This window comes from Lissotriton vulgaris, chromosome 2_1, assembly GCF_964263255.1.
Source record: "Lissotriton vulgaris chromosome 2_1, aLisVul1.2, whole genome shotgun sequence".
NCBI classification, from domain to species: Eukaryota; Metazoa; Chordata; class Amphibia; order Caudata; family Salamandridae; genus Lissotriton; species Lissotriton vulgaris.
This window is the reverse complement of record NC_141687.1, coordinates 1,416,508,936-1,416,527,664: the sequence shown is the minus strand read 5'-3', so window position 1 is coordinate 1,416,527,664 and position 18,729 is coordinate 1,416,508,936. Positions and strand designations below refer to the sequence as shown.

The 18,729-nt window shown below is 44.6% G+C and overlaps 1 protein-coding gene across 1 annotated transcript in view; it reads right to left on the bottom strand.

The window, feature by feature from the left end:
* Positions 1–18,729, bottom strand: part of CACNB4 (calcium voltage-gated channel auxiliary subunit beta 4) — a 714,982-nt gene that overhangs the window by 195,764 nt on the left and 500,489 nt on the right. The window contains exons 6-8 of the mRNA XM_086957190.1: positions 14,441–14,460; positions 14,268–14,348; positions 6,808–6,866 (exon numbers count right to left, since the gene is read on the bottom strand). Coding sequence (XP_086813316.1) covers positions 6,808–6,866; positions 14,268–14,348; positions 14,441–14,460 — 160 coding nt within the window. The remainder of the gene's footprint in view (positions 1–6,807; positions 6,867–14,267; positions 14,349–14,440; positions 14,461–18,729) is intronic.

The window sequence follows — 18,729 nt, the reverse complement described above, 5'->3', positions numbered from 1 at the left end:
GGCTATTTAGCTAGGTATACTTGTTTCCAGTGACACAACGTGCCAGGGACCCATATCTTACCATACCCATCCCACTTAGAGTGACATACTAAAGTATACAAAAAGGTGATGGATGGAGAGCTGGAATTAATATCAGCCACTGGTAATTACTCAGGCTGGCTCCCAGTCCATCGTTATTTTGCACATCATGACATCTTAGTTTAGACCCACCTATATGCATATCAGTAAGGGCCAAACCAATCCTGGGATGCTTGTGTTCTGGATCAGGCAGGACCTGGCCTGGAAGTTTGAGCTGGACTGTTCCCATTAGAGCTGGGTCAAGACTGATCTGCATATAGCAGGTTTCCAACTGAGGTGGCATGATAGGTAAAAAACAATGGATTGGGATGCGGACCTGAGTGATTGCAAGTGGCTGAGATTAATTCAAGCATTCCAACCATCACCTTATTGTTGATGCCCTATGTGTGATGAGTATACTCATAGGTGGGTCCTGCTCTCATTACACCTGAGGAACAAAGCTATACCTGGCTGATGAGCCCTGATAAGGGAAAAATGATTCTGGGTTATTCGAGTTCTGGTTCAGGGAGGATCTGGCCTGGCAGTTCGGCCTGGATTGCTCCCATTAGAGGAGGGTCAAGAGCGATATGTCCATGGGTAAATCCAAACTGATGTGGCCTGGTGGGTGAAAAACAGTGGATTGGGAGGCGGGCTCAAGCGATTGCCTGTGGCTGGGATTAATTCTAGCATTTCATTCATCACCTTATTTTCGATGCTCTAAGTGTGACAGGCAATCCTAGACATAGGTCCTGACCTCACTGTGCCTCTGGAACCATGCTATACCTGCCTGATGAGTGCTAATAAGGGCAGAACCGATCCTGGGTTGCTTGTGCTCCTGTTCAAGGAGGACCTGGATTGTCAATTTAGACTGGAATGTTTCAATTGGCGCATGTTCGAGACTAATTTACGTATGTCTGGGTCCAAACCGAGATGGCATAAGTGGGAAAAATAATAATGGATTGGAATGCAGCCTGAGCAACTGCCAATGGCTGAGAATAATCTAAGCATTCAAGATGCTCTACGCTCATATCATGCCAAAATAAAGACAGCACACAGACAGCATATCGCTAACAAAATAGATCAGACAGGCAACTCCTCCAAGTACCTATTTTAAATCTTAAACACCATTGTCAAACCCCAGACCTGTTTCTTGGATACTCAAGCTTCTCAAACATACTGCAGAACCTAAGCTACACATCTTCAAACAAAAATTGAGGATATCTACAATAGTTTTTACCCTATGAGTTATCCACCCATTCTAATACCATTACATTCCCCCTTAGGAAGCTTCAAACCTATCTCTGAAACACAAATGTTGGATTTAGTAGCCAAAGCAAATTCAGGGTCTCCTTCCAATCCATGTCCTCCTCATGTCATTCCACTCCTCTCCCCTCTCTTTGCCCTAGCAATCGTAGCATTGTGTAATCAATCCCTGAGTCAAGCCACTGCACCGAAACAATGGAAAGCTGCTCATTTTACACCCATTATGAAAAAAACATCTGCAGACTCCAAAGACCAGACTAACTATCGACCCATATCTCTCCTCCCTCTGTTGGGTAAGATACTGGGACACATGTAACAAACAACTCTTGATCTACCCACAGAACAAAAACCTGCTAGACATTTCACAATCATGCTTTCGACCATCACACAGCACTGCGACGGCTCTACTGGCAGTAGTGGACACCATAAAACTATCCATGGATGCTGGACTTCCAGCCATGCTGGTTTTGCTTGACTTATCAGCAGCACTTGATACCATCTCGCATTCTATTTTGGTACAGCGTCTCCAGCAAATAGGTATAAAGGGATCCACCCTCAACTGGCTGGTGGACTTCCTCAAAGATAGGGTTCAAACTGTCTCTATGGGTAAATTCCATTCTAACAGCACCTCTATGGACAAGGGTTTTCTGCAGGGCTCCTCCTTGAGCCCTTCTCTTTTTAACATCTATGCTGCTCCCTCAGCCCAACTAGTCAAGTTCTTTTCGTTGAGGCATTTCCATACTTGGATGCACCCAGTTGGCCATCTTATTTGGGCAGGAAATGGAGAATGTCAAACTGAGATTCCACACATGTAGGAGAGAGATTTCCATATGGATGTCCCTACACTGTCTCCAACTTAATGGGGGCAAGACAGAGATTCTACTACTTGGCAAAGCTTAGCTTTACTGGACAGAGGATTGGTGGCTCGCAGAACTTGGTCCTCCTCCTTTGCCCAGTCGAACCACAAAAAACTTAGGCATTCTCATAGATGAAGATCACTGTCTATGGTCGACCATATTACCTCCAGATGTGGAACCTGCTTTGGTACCATGCGTCTCCTTAAGAAAATCTTTCAGTGGCTTCCGCTGAGCTCATGTAAAACTCTCATTCAGGCCCTAGTCATTAGTCACTCGTACTATGGCAATGCCCTGTTCCTTGCCTCAAATTAATATCTCCTATCAAAATTGCAAGTGGTTCAAAACACTACTGCCCACATAGTAAACAACCAGTCACCGAGAACTCCTTCAGTGCCTACACTCTGAGCCCTACATTCGTTACCCATCCATAAGAGAGCACTGTTCCAACTGCTTTGCCTGACTTACAAAACCTTATCAGGCTCAGGCCCAAACTATCTACAACAAAGACTTATTCTCTATGCCCCAAACAGAAAGCTGCAACCAAGGACCCAATTGCTACTATACCCACAGCACATTTTCACTGCTAAATATGGAGGCAGAGCCTTTTCCCATATTGGCCCATTTCACTGGAACAAACTTCCTTTGTTCATCCGTGTGTGTCAAAGACTACCTGAATTAAAAAACATCTTAAAACCTGGCTGTTCTAACACCTCCTCTTCCTAATGCCTTTCTTTTCAGCATTGAGATGTCCCTCCAGAGATGAGTCGCATACTATATTAAGATAAAAAAAATACCATAACATAACATTGCATCCACTACCTTGTTTTTGATGCCTTCAGTGTGACGGGTATACGTGGATGTGGGTCCTGTGCTCATTGTGCCTCTACAACCAAACTTTACCTGTCTGATGGGCCCTAATAAAGGCAAAACCAGTCCTGGCTTGCTTGTATTCTGGTTCAGGGAGGACCGGCCTGGAGGTTTTAGCTTGACTGTTCCCAATGGAGCAGGGTCAAGACTGATTTGCATTCCGCTGGGTCCAAACTGAGATGGCATGGTGGGCAAAAAATGATGGATTGGGATGTGGCCTGAGGGATTGCCAGTGGCTGAGATTAATTCAAGCGCTCCATCCATCACCTTGTTTTTGATGCCCTTTGTCAATCCTAAGGCATGGTGAGAAAATGAACACCATGACTTGCTGTAGTGTCCAGCTATTCAGAAAAGGATATGCAAGGAATAGAAGAAAGACTGAGAAACCTTAAATAATCATGATTCTGATCAACCATTTGATTGTCAGGCCTGAAAAAGGTGACAGGAGAAAATATAGTTCTCCCTGACCTGTACAACAATAATAAAGTTGAGCAGGGATTTGAAAGGATGTTTTACCAGAGATGATAGGTTGCGATTGAGAGGGGGCTATGAGGGTATTTCCTATGGTTCCCTTCTTATATGATCCCCTGGATCCAGTTAAGAAAACTGAAGCACTTGAGCCTGCTAGAAGATTCTATTTGAAGTCCATCTGAGGCTACTCAGAAAGAAGAACCCTTCTTGGGCAGTCTGTGCTCAAGTGCCGTTGCTCAATTCAACTTTCATCGTGAATCAAACGACAAGAAGGGTGACATGTTTGCACCACTTGGGCATACACCTATTCGGTTGTGAGGTGGACCACTGGGATGAGCCTCACTATGAATATATTTTTAAAACAATGATCACGTAAGAGGACGTCAGAGGATATCTAAATCTAAATCCAATGGCGGTTAAGTACCGCGCTCAAAAAACAATCTATCCCAGAAGCTGTTATCGAGCAAATTAGCTACACATAAACATGGCATGGACATTTCTATACATGCTCTTTTCTACTTTCAGGGATAATTTTATATCCTTGGTTGGAAAATATAAGTGCAGAGGTAGAAAGGTTTCATATTCTTTCTTTGTCTTTCATAGTCTTGTACTATTATTGTTATTGGTTCTTATACACATTTTCCTCCATGAGGAGCATCTTTTTTTATTGAAGGCATTTTCACTCAAATTAAAGATGCAGAAGCTACGTTGAAATGCTTTGAGCGTTTCCCACTGGAGGATGTGCTCTGATAATTTGTGAACTATCGTCTATTCATCAATGCTGCTCCATGACCTTCTTCACATTGGCAAACCAAAAATGTAGTTCTGTGGTTACATTTGCCGCACCCACAAGAAAGGAAAAGTAGCAAAAGCTGAGCTCCTCAAATCCATGTTTTTTAGAAGTCCCAACATTTGACAGATTTGTTAGCCTAGGACTATTAAGAAGCTTGTTTGCACATTGAGTTCACTTGACCCGAATAATAAGGTTTGGGGTAGCCCCATAGTCAGCAACATCGCGTTACAAACAATGGTGTAGGGCTTGTGGGTGGACAAGGCCCTATATTTTCATAAATATCTTGGAGGTTATAAGGGGGACAATATATTTAGTTTTAAGTGATGCCCTTGGCATCATCAGTCTGCATACAAGTGAGTTGCCAATTAGCTCCCTGCTCCTTGCTACTTTCTATTTGAGGGGGTGGTGAACCAAAGGACCCATATCTACAACTCTGGTAGGGCTAGGTTCTTGGGACACTGCTCTGCTGAAACATATGTGCTTCCAGGTTAGGATATGCAGGTATAGGGACTACCTGAGTACATGGAGTTCATTATTGCACTCTTGCCAACTCCTAAACCATGACTATGCATCTGTCTAGTATTATCTTTGAAACACAAGAGACCAAGAAAAACAGACTTTTACTGCAAGAACTGTGAGCCATATTATCAAGAAAGGGCGATACATTATCGCCGCTTTTATCGGCAGGAAACTGCCGCTAAAGCGGCGATAATGGGCTTGAAAGTATGCCCTTGTGAATTCCCATAGCAGCCCAGGTTCTGTTGTTAACCTGGGCTTCTATGGGAATTCACAAGGGCATATTATCAAGCCCATTATCGCAGCTTTAGCGGCGGTTTCCTACCGATAAAAGCAGCGATAATGTATCGCCCTTTCTTGATAATATGGCCCTGTGTGTCTCTCTCCCAAATATGAAGCCCCCTTTGCCCATAATTTTGATTTTTTCGTATTGTACGTTCTCTGTTTTCATTTGTTTCAGTGCAGTTTGCATCTGCATGTCACAAGTCTTCAGCCTGCACAGTGGTCAGTATTTGAACATGTTGAGAAATTAATTTGCCAGACGGCACAATCAGTTTCATAAAGATTTTATTTTTCCACTTGTGGGCTGAAACTAAGAACGTTTGTTGGGACATGTAAAAGGCAACATTTTCCAATTTTCAACAGTAGGGCTAACCTCACTGGGACCAAAGATACACTCTCACTTAAATAGTCATATTCTGTTATAACAAATGTGGTTCCCCATTAAATGTACTTTCTAATTAGGTTCTCCCTAAAAGCACAGTCAACAATCAAAAGTAGTATCTCAAAAGTGCCCCTGGGGGTCTGGGTGCCAAACGCACCCAATTTACCCTTGTTTACCGTATAATACAATACAATAATTTACTATTCTACCTGCTGTTCTGCAATTTTGAGAGAAATCCTGGGCATGCTTTAGAGCTTGTCTGATAGGATACTCGCCATAAACGTGAAGAAAATCCTGTCTACTGTATTGCAAGTGCATTATGTCCTATGGTAGTTGTAATAAAGGTGGTTGGATATCCATCAAATTTGTGATGGAGTATTCTATCTGTCAAAATCTGAACCAGGTCTTCTGAACTTAGGCGTGTCTGTGGACAGAAACAGTGTGAGCATGAAAACCGGATTATATGGAGAACCAGAGTCCAAATAGCAGTACCATAAACAGCGGCGACTAACTGAAGCAATGATAGACAAGGTACAGGTTTTGGTAATTCAGGGAATGTGAAGATACACTTAGCCTATAAAGTGTACCTCCTCTGTCTTACGATAGCCCGAGAAACTCTACTGGGTGGCTTTAAAATCCCTGTTTTTTCGATTCTTAAAACTTGAACCACATATGGTTAAACACCTCACTTTTTCCTTACTGGAATAAGGTACAGCAATATCGAATCATGGTGTAAAACCGGATTGGGGCAAAAAGAAGAGCACAGAGGGAAAACAAAGACAAGAACAATGAGGTTTCAATAGAAAAAAAAGAGAAAGAAATAGTAAATGGCGATAGGACTATCTTTTAAAATCTAATAATAGGTCCAAAAAAATGTGTGTGTGTGTGTATATGTGTTTGTGAGTTCATATACATATATGCGTTGTCTAAATGCAAACTTCGCACCCTTTGCCAGCATGACATTCGCTAGATAAGACCTGGAGGAAACCTTATGGGCAAATAGCGCGCATTCCAAACTTGCAAACCACAGAACAGGGGACAGTCATTCACTAGTAGTACTTTGCCCTGTTCTGAGGTGCACACGTTAGAATGCCATGCTTAGCGCTTGTGAGTAATTGGCGATACCTGTGCTATTGATCTGTACCAGGTGCACAGTTTGCACCAAGAATTGCCTCCAACAAAGATAGAGGGGCATGGTGAGAGCATCTCTGCAGTGTAAGAAAATCCTGTTCTCAGATGTTATGCACCTCTTTCCAGATCTCAACAGACACCAACAACCCTCCGACCCTCCCCCAAATGCAAATGACCACGTTTCTCACCTCCCATCAAACCTGTGCTTCAGGAAGTCAAAAAGGGCTTTCTGCATCATGTCTGTCACCTTCCCAGAAGTGAGGAAGATCGAAAGGAAGAAAATCGATGGAGAGAAAGAAGTGACAGGTAAGAAAAGAAGCAAAGGACAGACGATGTACATCACTCATCATTCATTTGCCGTCACGTGGACAGGGTTCATTAGAATGCGTTGCCATGTCGCCTAATTCGTGCGTTGCCATTTTTGGCTACAACATTTTAATTGCAATTGGAAAGACTCAATCAACACCCTGCGAGAGATTCTTTGCAAGATTTCGAGTTCACACTTTGAGGTGCGCCAGCCTCTGGCGGGCCGCTTAAATGTGACACGCGTGCAGAACATCACAGCTCTCTGAAGCATCACAGACCCTATGCCTCCACCATGAAACCAGGAAGGTTAACCATTTCATAGCTCAGCTCATTGATCCAGCATCCCCTGTGCAAAGAAGTTAGTTGTAGATTTTACTTCAGTTTGATCACCTGCTCCAACACCCAGAACTCCTTCCCGTTCTTGGACACCCAACAATGTCTGTACAAGATCAAGGACCACACACCCTTCACTTCCCCTGCTTCAAAAGTGTCAACAAGACAGTGTCGCAGCCTTGATGTAATTCACACATAATTATTACATATAGACACATTCAAACTTCAGAACCTTTGATGTATACCTTTTCTGCGTCCCAAATCGGCCATCAAATTCGATTGGTCAGTTTGCGTTGTTGACACTCTTTGTCTTCTGTTGCCAAAATGCTTCCCCACATCTTGGTTCAGGAGAAAATGAGTTTTACAAGAAGTAATAGTACCATTTATTGGGCGAACATAAATCACACACAGATGTTACCAAAACACATCCTTCCTGAGAATGTACAAAGGCACTTAGTTGACTTGGCCATTTAGATCCCTTTGAAACATTTAAAAAATATTCATGTTTGTCCAATACTGATCTTTTCTTGTATTTACTAGTTTTTTTTAATTTTACGGAGATTTATATAGCGCAAACTTGACCTGCAGGTATCGGTTTTACACGAGCACCAGTTGCGTTACATGATTACACATTCATTTTTGTTGGGCACGGGGAGATTAAGTGATTTGCCCAGAATCACTGGATGTTTAGCGTCATTGCCAAATTTCAAACCTGGTTCCCCAGCTCTGTGGTCGACCGCCCTAGCCGTTAGGCCAACTCCTCTCTCCAACTACTTTTACTAGTAGTAAAAATGTATAGTGTAGTAGCTGACATTACATCTAGTGACGTGTGGAACACTTCAAGTTAGTTAATGCACTGTATGCTTTTGATTGTGCAGTGAATGTTTATCACTACTTGAGGCATTATTAAAAAAATCACTTGTACAAGCGAATACAAATTACAAACCCACACACAAGGCAAGGGGTTGGTCCTCCAGGAGTATGTGGACATGTTACGAGATTCACCACTAGGATTTACAAAGTGATGTTAAGGGGGGAAGGTGGTAATGTTACTGAGAAATTGGGATAGGATAGGAAACACACCCCTTGGGAATCATAACCTATGACTGTCCATCTCAGTCGCAGAATCCTCAGACTTCAACGAGGCAGATTGTCAGGCCCAAAAGTAACCCTAAGTATAGCCCTGCAAGACAGAATAAGGTGGTCGCAAATGGAGTTATGCTCGGGCCATCTAGCTCAGGGTTCTCCAAAGTCAATCCTGGAGGGAGGGATCCATGCCAGATTTTTAGCATATCCCAATTTAGATAAATATAGTTACTTTAACAATCTAGCATAGATCCGGCCCTCCAGGACAGACTTTGGAGAACCCTGATTTATATCCCCATTACAACTGGTGGAAGATCGTGGAGTGCATACAGTCTCCGTCGGCAGCTCTAAAAGCCAGCTAGAGTCGACTGATGGTGAGAAATCATCTGTACCCCCTTCTAACACTGTTGTTGTACAACATGCAAGTCACCACTGTTTATAGGACAGAACCTTGCCTATAAATCAAAAACATGGCGACTTGACCTCTTTGAAAATGGCTGGTTGGCCAAAATTGCCTCTGTAGCATCAGCAGTTACTCTGATCATTTCTTAGCCCTCCTGTTGAAAACCAGTTACTAAATGAAATCTTTATCCATGTATTTTTTCTGGAAATGATACCTTGATGGGCATTGGTGTTATATATCCAAGCCCACTTGTCCACCTAAGGTCTCAAGGCGGCTCCTGTGCTATTTGATTGCGGATTTTCAGCTGACACTATCAAGCATCTGTTGGCATTCAATCTCAGGAAAAACTTTGAAAAGTATATATTCCAGAACATCCAGCCTTATTGTATTGTCTAACATAAGAAGAAACAAGGCTTGAAAGCAGCGTATTCTCCTTTGTGTTCTCCTTTTTCGTATCACAATTATTAGTGCTATGATTTTAGGATAATTTAGACCCAGATAGGGACTGATTTTAGATGCTTTTTCATATTTTCAAAGGTTTGCATGGACAGCATGGCGGCGGACTCTTAGGAAGGGTTGTCTTCAGTTCAAACTGAGAGGAGGACCTTGCATGCTGTGAGAATCTTTAACTTCCTCCTTATAATGAAGGAGGCAGCAAGAGAAAAGCATTGTGTCTGCGGTTTGAGGCTCCTGGGGCTTATTTACAAGCCCCTTGCGACGCGGATAACTTGCGACGCGGATGCTTGACTTTTTATCATGTAAAAAGTGGCGCACCCATGGCGCAAGGGGGTTGTAAATAAGCCCCCTTATTTGTTGACAGGTTTCCAACATGAGCACTCAAGAAGAATTGTAAATAGAGCCCGGTTTGAGATTATTTCTACAATGCAGGAATTATTATGATTTTATTCATCGGAGTTTGCTTTAACTTTGGCGTTCCAGCATTTATTACTAAGAACCGGCCCTGAAATATGGTCCTGGACATAGTTTTTTTTTTGTTTTTACATTTTTTTATTGAACTTTTCAGACAAGTCATAAGCGAGCAGTATACAGTCGGTTACATTCACAAGATTTCCAATACCACATATTCACCAAATGATATCTGCATTTACTGCACTGTCGCTTCCATTGCTAAATGGGGGATGGGGGGGGGGCTGGGAGAGACAAAGGAAAAGGGGAAGGAGGGCAACTCAGCAAGGGGAGAGAATATTAAGCCTCCCCAAAGGGAGCTTCAAAGTATGCACTCTAATGCATGAGGGCAGATGCATCGCACTGCATCCTCTCCTAATTGGAGAAGTGTGGCTCAATGGTTAGAGCGGCAGACCCTGATTCAGAGGTCTGGCCAGGGACCAGGGTTCAATTTCCGCCTCGGCGGGTCCTGGGCTCAATTTCCTTGGATCTGATAATTCTCGCCTCAGTGCCTATTCTAATCATGGGTCCCACGCTGCAACTCTGGGCAATAGCCTGCTTAATCTCCACAATGGCCCCAACAGCGCTAGGATGCCTGGCTTTCACCATGGGGTTGCCCAGGAGTGGGCAATTCACAGGAAGGGTTCCTCAGTGGTATGCTTACAGCACCTTGATGCCACGTGTGGGGTGATACGTGCGCTATACAAGCAACACTACATTTACATTTAACTAGAACCCCTAAAGAGCCCAAATCACAGTGACAGGGTATGTGGCAGGAAGTCACCCCCAGCAGCAGCTACAGGCTATTCCACGCCCGCCTGGGCGTCGAGGTACAATTCTAAGGGGGGCTAAATATCTTTGGGTCGGGTCTTGGCCATAGTACCATTCACCTCCTTAAATTCATGCTGTCCAGGGTCTTTCTTCTTCAACCACCCATGTGCAAAAGATCACACATCTCATTGTGGAGATAACAGCTACATCAGCTTTAGTTTTGTTTAACTCCATGCTCTTTCGAGCACTGACTTGTCTCCATACAGGGTACATACTTACCACTGCTGGCTTGGTCTGAAAGAAGCAATCACACCCCTAATCAAATTTAAGTAGGTATTGTTGTAAATATGTATTCTTCATATGTTTACTGCCTAACCGGTTTTTCTTTTGAGGAATACCTAGAATTGAATAATACTTTGGTGGCTGTCATACTGAGCATGAGCTGGTGATTAACTGTGACACTTTAGTGCATATTGGAAATGAACTGCTTAGGGTTCACACGTTTCTTATCTGCTATTCCCCCCAGGATTGCCAGTTGTCATGGGACTGGCATTGCTCTGGTGGTATAGCCTCTGCACCATACGTAGCCCTCCTTTTAGTGCCCACGGTGGGGCGCACAATGACTATATCCCTCTATGTACTTAGCGGTGTCTATTACATGAACCATCAGTCACCTGAAGGCACTGAAGCAGTTATGGTCCGTGCATGTAACAGCGGTGGGGGCGCGTGTGGGAATTTTCGAGGGACGATGCCAAGGGAAAATTATTTATTTATTTAATTTTCCTTCGGCAACGGCGATGAGGCGGGGTGGGAGGAGTCGACAGACAATAGGATAGGTAAAATTAAATAAAATATTAAATAAAAACACTTACCTTGCGCTTGCCGCATCGCCAAGTCAGCAATGCGGCGAGTAGAAGGTAAGTGGGTTTATTAATTTTTTTATATAATTTTACCTATCCCGTCGTCTGTCGACTTCCCAACCCGTACCTTGCCCGCCCCTCCCCCACCCTGTTCCACTGCCCCATCGTTCTTACCTGTGCTGGCTGCGCCTGCGGTCTAGAGCCCCTCTATTCCCTCCACCAATAAATGGTGTACCATGTGAGGCACTTGCTCCATTTTGGCCTTCTAAGTGACAAAAAGGACTCCTGACAAACCTTTTAACACTTGGAGATGCCCAGTGTCAATAAAATAGTTTCCTGAAGCTTCAAAAACCATAAACAAAACTTTTGCAGACCCACAAAGCCTACACCTCGGGTATAGCACCCCTTGATTTGTAAAACCTTTGTCCGCCAATGTCTCAGTCTTATAAAGGGATCAGCTGAACATCAAGGACCACTTACATGCCACTAGTCTTAATGGAAATAACCCTAACTCGCTCCTAAGAGCGGACAGAAGTATAGGTAACTGCTCAGCACTTTGGAGCTCTAAGACATCAATTCATAAAAATGGTATGTCATCACTGAGTGCCACTAGCGTGAACACCAGATGCTACATCATCAAGAATTCCAGGCTGGCCTAACAAGACTCTCTGACAGCCTGTCAGTGCTGCGCTGCACACTGCTCCGACAGAGTGTAGAGGGCACAGCTTCAGGAGCGAGCAGGAAGGCACCAAGGATGGTGGGGGGGGGGGGGAGTGTGGCAGGCAGCAGGTATTTGTTTTCTTTTCCATTTGAGACAGAAAGGAGAGGCCAGGTTATGTATGGCTTCTCTGTTGCTCCTCTGCCCCTGCGTAGGAGCTGAAAGCAGGGGCAGGTGATTTTGGGAACCATACATATGATAAAATTATAGATGACTAAACAGTGAATAACGGGGATGGTTTCACCCCAGGGTTCTGAGGTGGCATCATACATAACTTAAGTTTCTTTTTGATTGTCCATTTAATTTCACTCAGAACCTCTGTGAAAAACATCTCCATTTTCACTGTTACCCACCTCTACTTCTATATATTATGTTTTGAGTATTTATTCAATGCTTTTACACCGAGGATTCCTGGCACTAAGGGCTTGATTTAATGCTTGGAGGACAGAGTTTACTTAGTCAGGATGGTAGAGGACAACACTTCCGCCATCCCGAGGAACCTCTGCCCGCCTAATTTAGAGCTGTCCACTGGCCCAGCAGACAACTCTCAACATTGACAGAATCTGCTCTCATGACAATTCCTGACAATGTAGGAAAGGTTTGATGGATGGTGCGGTCAGTCATGATGGCCGGCCGGTCAAACTTTTCAAAAGTATTTTGTTTTTCAAAAACAAACTCCCAAAGAAGGAGTCTGATTTTGAAAACCAAAACTGAATGTCCTGGTACCCTAGAAGTTGTTTTTCAAGGTTGTCTTGATCATTATTGTTGTTTTCTTTTCCTTTCTCGCCAGGTTTTTCCTGGTGGTGATGGACTGGAAAAACTTTAGACCATCTACTCTAAATAGAGCTGATGGTGTAAAATCCTTCCTCTAACAGCCTCTGGAAGATGTATTCCATTGACAAAGCTGATGGGGGTTATGCTGACGAAATACTAATGGTCCCCTGACGCTAAATAAGACAGGCGGGCGGAGGGTTTGGCGGACAGGGTACTCTGTCATGTTTTCAATGGAGTATTTTGTCACTAAATTCTAAATCAGGCCCTCTGATATCTATAATTGATTTAATTGAAGCTGCAGGGTTATGATGGAGTCAGAAACGTTTTTAGTTGCTGTCTGAAGCATAACAATAAGTTTCTGCAGGGATAGATAATGGTAATGCCACCATTTTGCAGCAGCGACTTAAAAGGCATGGTCAATGAAAAACAGTTAAGTATTATACAGTTTGCTGGAAACACTGCAGCTGCAAGGTGTTTTATAGCCAGATTGATTCCACCTGCTGTAAACTGGCGGAGACACCAGGTGAAATACTAAGGGGGAAAGGTGGGACACGGCATGGTAAATCCACCTCCTGCGTGTTATCCCCCCAAATTTTCTAATGTCTGTTACATATCCATCTTGGAAATACTGGGACCCTCCATAATGGTAATTACCCCCTGGATGTGGTCCTCACGCATGATACTTCTCCTTTCTGGCAGAACCAATTCCCTAGCTGAAACTCAAAAAGTTCCCCCAAGATGGCCCCCGTTACCCATGATGACATCACAAAAGGGAGGAACAAATGAAACACTTCCTGTAACATATCACGCCAAAAGGCACACAAAAACAGGAAATAGTCAACCGCCATGCATGGGCGGCAGGGCGGGAACTTAGGACTGCATCCAGGTAGACCAGGACTCGGAGTAATGAAGATTACTGGTAAGTAACAGGGGCGTTCCGGTGGAGGAGAATAAAGGAAATAATTCCGAGCTACTCGTGATGAGTTACTGCATGCTCCAAAAAGTGCAACGAGCTGGGCACCGTGCACCCTAACCAGTCACAGAGATTTTTCCAACATGTTATGTCCCATTATTAAACTGAGGTAATGCCAGGTCTAATGCTATTTCCCTGAGCGACTTTTTCACATCCCACAAAATGAGTCGACAAAATAGCAATGCTACAAAACATTTGCATACACCCATTAAAGTTTGAAGATGCAGGTGAATCTGATAATATTTTTAAGGCAAAAATACAGTGCCATGCATATTAAAAGTGAAGTCAGGTGGCACTTGCTGTGAGTATGAAGATTAAAGACATGCAGAGGCTATCCGCAGACGTCACCAATTAACAGGCACCATGCACCAACATATTTCTATCTTTGTAAAGTAGAAATGAAATACTGTCCCCAGAGGTCTGGCTGCACTAACACTTACCACTGAATGCTTTCCTTCCTGACGTAGACTTGCATGTTTTTTATAGAGATGCTAAAGCCAATAAGTATGTTTTCATACCTCATAACCTTTAAGCGATGGACCAACCAGCACCACCGGCCGCATGGATGGCACAACGTCATAGGGAGGAATGTGTTCCGTCTGAAAGAAGGAAGGCAAACAGTACCAAAATTAGGATCACAAATCTGCAAATTGCCATGGGTTATAGAAAGATGCGTGAAGAGAGAACTCACCACTTTCTGCTTCTGTTTAGCTAAAAAAGGAAACAAGAAATAAAACTTGTAAGAACCAAGTTTAAAAAAAATAAAGTGTGAACAAGTCCCATGAAGAAACATGCAAATTCTATTTGAAAGATATTGATTAACACATTTCTTAACAAGAATGCTTTTTTGTATAACTTAAATTATTTTCAAGACATTTTTTATTTATCTCACCAACAACAGCTATCCTTCCACACAGATATACCATTCTGTCTCCCATTTATATGTTTGGGTTTCTTGCTGGAAGGTATGTATACATCTCTCAATGCATACTGTTAGAACTGAGGGTCTCTAGTTGGCTGAGGTAGGTACCTTAGTTCAAATAGGGACCCTTGCTTCTAGTCAGGGACAGGAGGGACACACTCTTTGATAACCCCTGCTCACCCCTTGGTAGCTTGGCACAAGCAGCCAGGCTTATCTCCAAGGCAATGTGTAAAGTATTTGCGACCACACTCCCAGTAACATAGTGATAACACCAAAAATGGACACCACACTGGTTTTATAATAATAGAGGTATCTTTATCAAAAGGAATACGATGAGACCAAACGATAGAAACCCAACATATGCGTATTCGTAATATTTCACTTTGCCGGTTATTCGGCCAGAAATCACTCGTAGGTTCTTGCGGTATTAATGAGCAGTTCACGATGATCTAATTCAGTCCTAATGCAATGCTATGCAGTTCGTAATGCAGCTCGTAATGTAGAAATACGACAGTCCTTAATGCACGTATTAATGCAGTTCGTAATGAAAGAATAATGCAGGTCATAATGCAAGAATAATGTAGTTCATAATGCAAGAATCAGGCAGTTCGTAATGCAAGAATAATGCGGTCCGTAATGCAAGAATAAGGCAGTTCGTAATGCAAGAATCAGGCAGTTCGTAATGCAAGAATAATGTGGTTCGTAATGCAAGAATAGGGCAGTTCATAATGCAAGAATCAGGCAGTTTGTAATGCATGAATAATGCGGTTCGTAATGCAAGGAATAATGCAATAAGCCAATCTGCGCTGTCAACTCGGGCACCTCTATGCCACAACAGCAGAGACAAAGGTTGTAAGCTTGAAGGAGCGGCCCCGGTAATGCTGGGCAGGTAGAGGTCGCTCGGGGACTCAGCGCATCTAACAAAGCACAGCGGGAGAGGGATAGGAGCACTCCTGTACTCCTCCTACACGCCTCCCCAGGCCACACACACTTACGTCTTCCGAGTGGAGTCCAACCTTACCTGGGGGGTGCGCTGCCTCACTCTCTCTCTCTCCCTGCTCATCAGACGCCCTGCTGTGCGGCCCAATGGCGTTGCAGCTCTGTTGTTAAGCGACACTACAGCCGGGCTTGTTATGGCCCTGCCTTCTCCTTTATTGACGATCTTGAGCAGATTCCTCTTGGTGAACAATGATCACGATCCCTTTCACTTTGCAGCTTTCTTACCTTCAAGAAATCCTTTAGCACATTGCGGCTTGGGCCGGCAGCGGCGATCCTTACTCACAGCCTCAGCTATGATGACGGCTCGGGCCAAAAACAGCAATGCAGCAACTTGGACGATGTTTCATGCTGCAGGGGTAATGCAGTCATGGGGCACCTCGTAAACAGCACCATGGACCACATGGCAGTCTCAGGCGTGCAAAAAGCACATGCACCAAGCGTGAGACACGGTTGGAAACATTGATGTTCCTGAGTTTCCACAACAAGGGACCAGCTCTCCTCGGGTCCTTGGAGACAAGTTACTTCAGGACATAGCACACAGCAAAGTCCTCTCAAGCAGGAGGACACATCACACAGCGAAGTCCCTTGTCCTCTCCTTAGTCAAATCAGCAAATTGCAGGCCAGCCCCAGAACTCACAGCAAAGGAGGTCCTTCTCTTCAGTCTGTTCTTCTTTGGCAGAGGTTCCTCTTGATCACAAAGTAGTTTCAATCCTTTTTCAGTCTGGATTTCAGTCTTGAGTTCAGGGGTTTCAGCTTTTACATTATACCCCTAAAAGTCTTTGTGTTCAGGGGGCTCTAACCCAGGTCCAAACCAGACCTGGGTGTCTTCCTGCCAGTGCGCACGCTCTTCCTTTGATAGTCAGGGTCTGGGCCCCAGATGCTTTGCAGGAGGTGGAGCCATCCTTTGGTAGTAGCAACACAGCCCTCTTCACATCCAGGGGGCTACTCCTCCCCCCACATCAAATGCAGGTCAGCCTGTTTCTGTCTCACCTACTCCTCCCTGGTGTCAGAACACGTCCCAGACCATGTCACATCCAAATCCAGACAGGCAATACACAACCAGGCAGAGGCACACAGGATGGTTTAAGACAAGAAACCAGACACTTCTAAAAGCAGGGTTTCTAAACACACAATTAAAAAAACATCTTCACAAAAAGTTCAGGCACACTAAACTCCATCTCTCCATCTTATGCCTATGGGAAGATATGCTGGAAATATGGGACTCAGCATTCCCCATTCTGTCCTACGGGCAAGATGGCCTTGCAACAGTGAAAAACTAATTTGGCAGTATTTCACTGTCAGGACATGGTACACATCTCAGTACATGTCCTACCTTTTACATACACTGCACCCTTCCCAGGGGGGTTCCTTGGGCCTACTATAGGGGTGTCTGGTGTGCATAAAAATGGAAGGGTAAGGCCTGGCAAGTGAGTGCACTTGTCATGACAACCAGACAATTAACAAACTATGCCTGGGCACTGCAGTGGCAGGCCTGAGATCTCTTTTTAGGGCTACTTGTGTGGGTGGCACAATTAGTGCTGCAGGCCCACTAGTAGCATTTGCATTACCCAGACCCTCCAGGATATCGCGATTTCGCGATTTCGCGATTTGCCGCGAAATCGGCACTTTAGTAAAAATGCCGCGATTTTTACAAAAGTGCCCGCGAAATCGGCACTTTTCGTAGAAATCGCGGTATTTTTACATAAGCCGCTATATCCTGGGGGGGGGGGGGTCTGACTTACTTTGTTTATTGGGGCGGGCGGGAAGGACACAGAAGCACGAAAGAATACCATTCTGGGCTTAATGGGGCATTAGCAGCTCACTCAGCTCACAATGGATAGAAGCGCACAGACCGACCCGGGGACTGCAGGTGGCCAGAGGCTGGGGGGCATCTATCTTCCAGAGGGCGGGGGGAGGGGGGAGTAGAGTGTCTGCTGGAGAAGAGCGGCTGCCTTGCAGTGTGTGTGTGTCTGCCCTGTGTACAGACTGCGCTGCCTATGATGTGGGGTGAGCGTGAACACCGCTGCAGGGCGGGCGGGGCGGGGGGGGGGGGGCTCGAAGTGGACACCCGACCCCCCCCCCCCACCCTGAAGAAAAGCCTCAGTGTAATCCCGACATTTTACTGCAAACGATCTGACATTCTCTTAATAAGGCGGAAGCGAGTTGCAAAGTGAAAGCGAGTGGGTTTTGTGACAGTAAAGCTACATCTCAACTACTTGAAAAGGTGAATCCCAATCAAAACATTTGTATCGTCCCAATGTGTAAGACACTTTAATGCATATAATTAGGCGACTTACATGGGTGAAGGAGAGATCCTATAACTTTCCATTAATACTCTCATTAAGTAAAAAAAGAACACAATTTTCTGTGTAATCCCGACATTCCTCTCGGTAATGAGCTCTGGAGCCGGGGGTCTCGGGAGGGAAATGAAACAAACACGAGGATTGTGATGGGATTGGATTCCCAGCAGGAAGCAGGGGCTCGCACCTCCACCGCCCCCCATACGGCAGAGAACCCACAGCACTGAACTCCTCTTGCTTCACAGATAAAATTGGCAGTAAACCTAGGTCTGAAATGCATGCTACTTTCAAATTGCACATTATCTAGCATCGAAAAGTGTGTCACTTTCACTTAAAAGCCTGAGTAATCACCGATGTGAGTAGCCTCCAGCCAATGGAAGGCAGCCTATAGCAGCCTGTGCCTACTTTTGCCCTATCCATTAGCAGTGGAGCGCAAAGGTAACGAGGGGGAGCAAGAATGAAAACTGAGGGTATGGGGCAGGTGAGACGAGAAAGAAGGGGTGAAAGAGAGGGGGAGTGAGCAAAGAAGTCACAGGTGGGAAAGAAGTAAAGGGTAGTAGGGGGTGAGAGAAACTGGGCGAATGAAAGTGAAAGGTGGAGAAAAGTAGAGAGGAGTGAGCAGGAGAGAAAGAGGGAGGGTGAATGCGCGAGAAATAGGGCGAGAGAGGAAGGGGAAGAAAGACAGTGTCTGGAAGAATGAAAGTATGAGAGTTAGAGAGAGAAGAGAGGGCTAGGAAGGGAGAGAGGGCGACAAGAGAG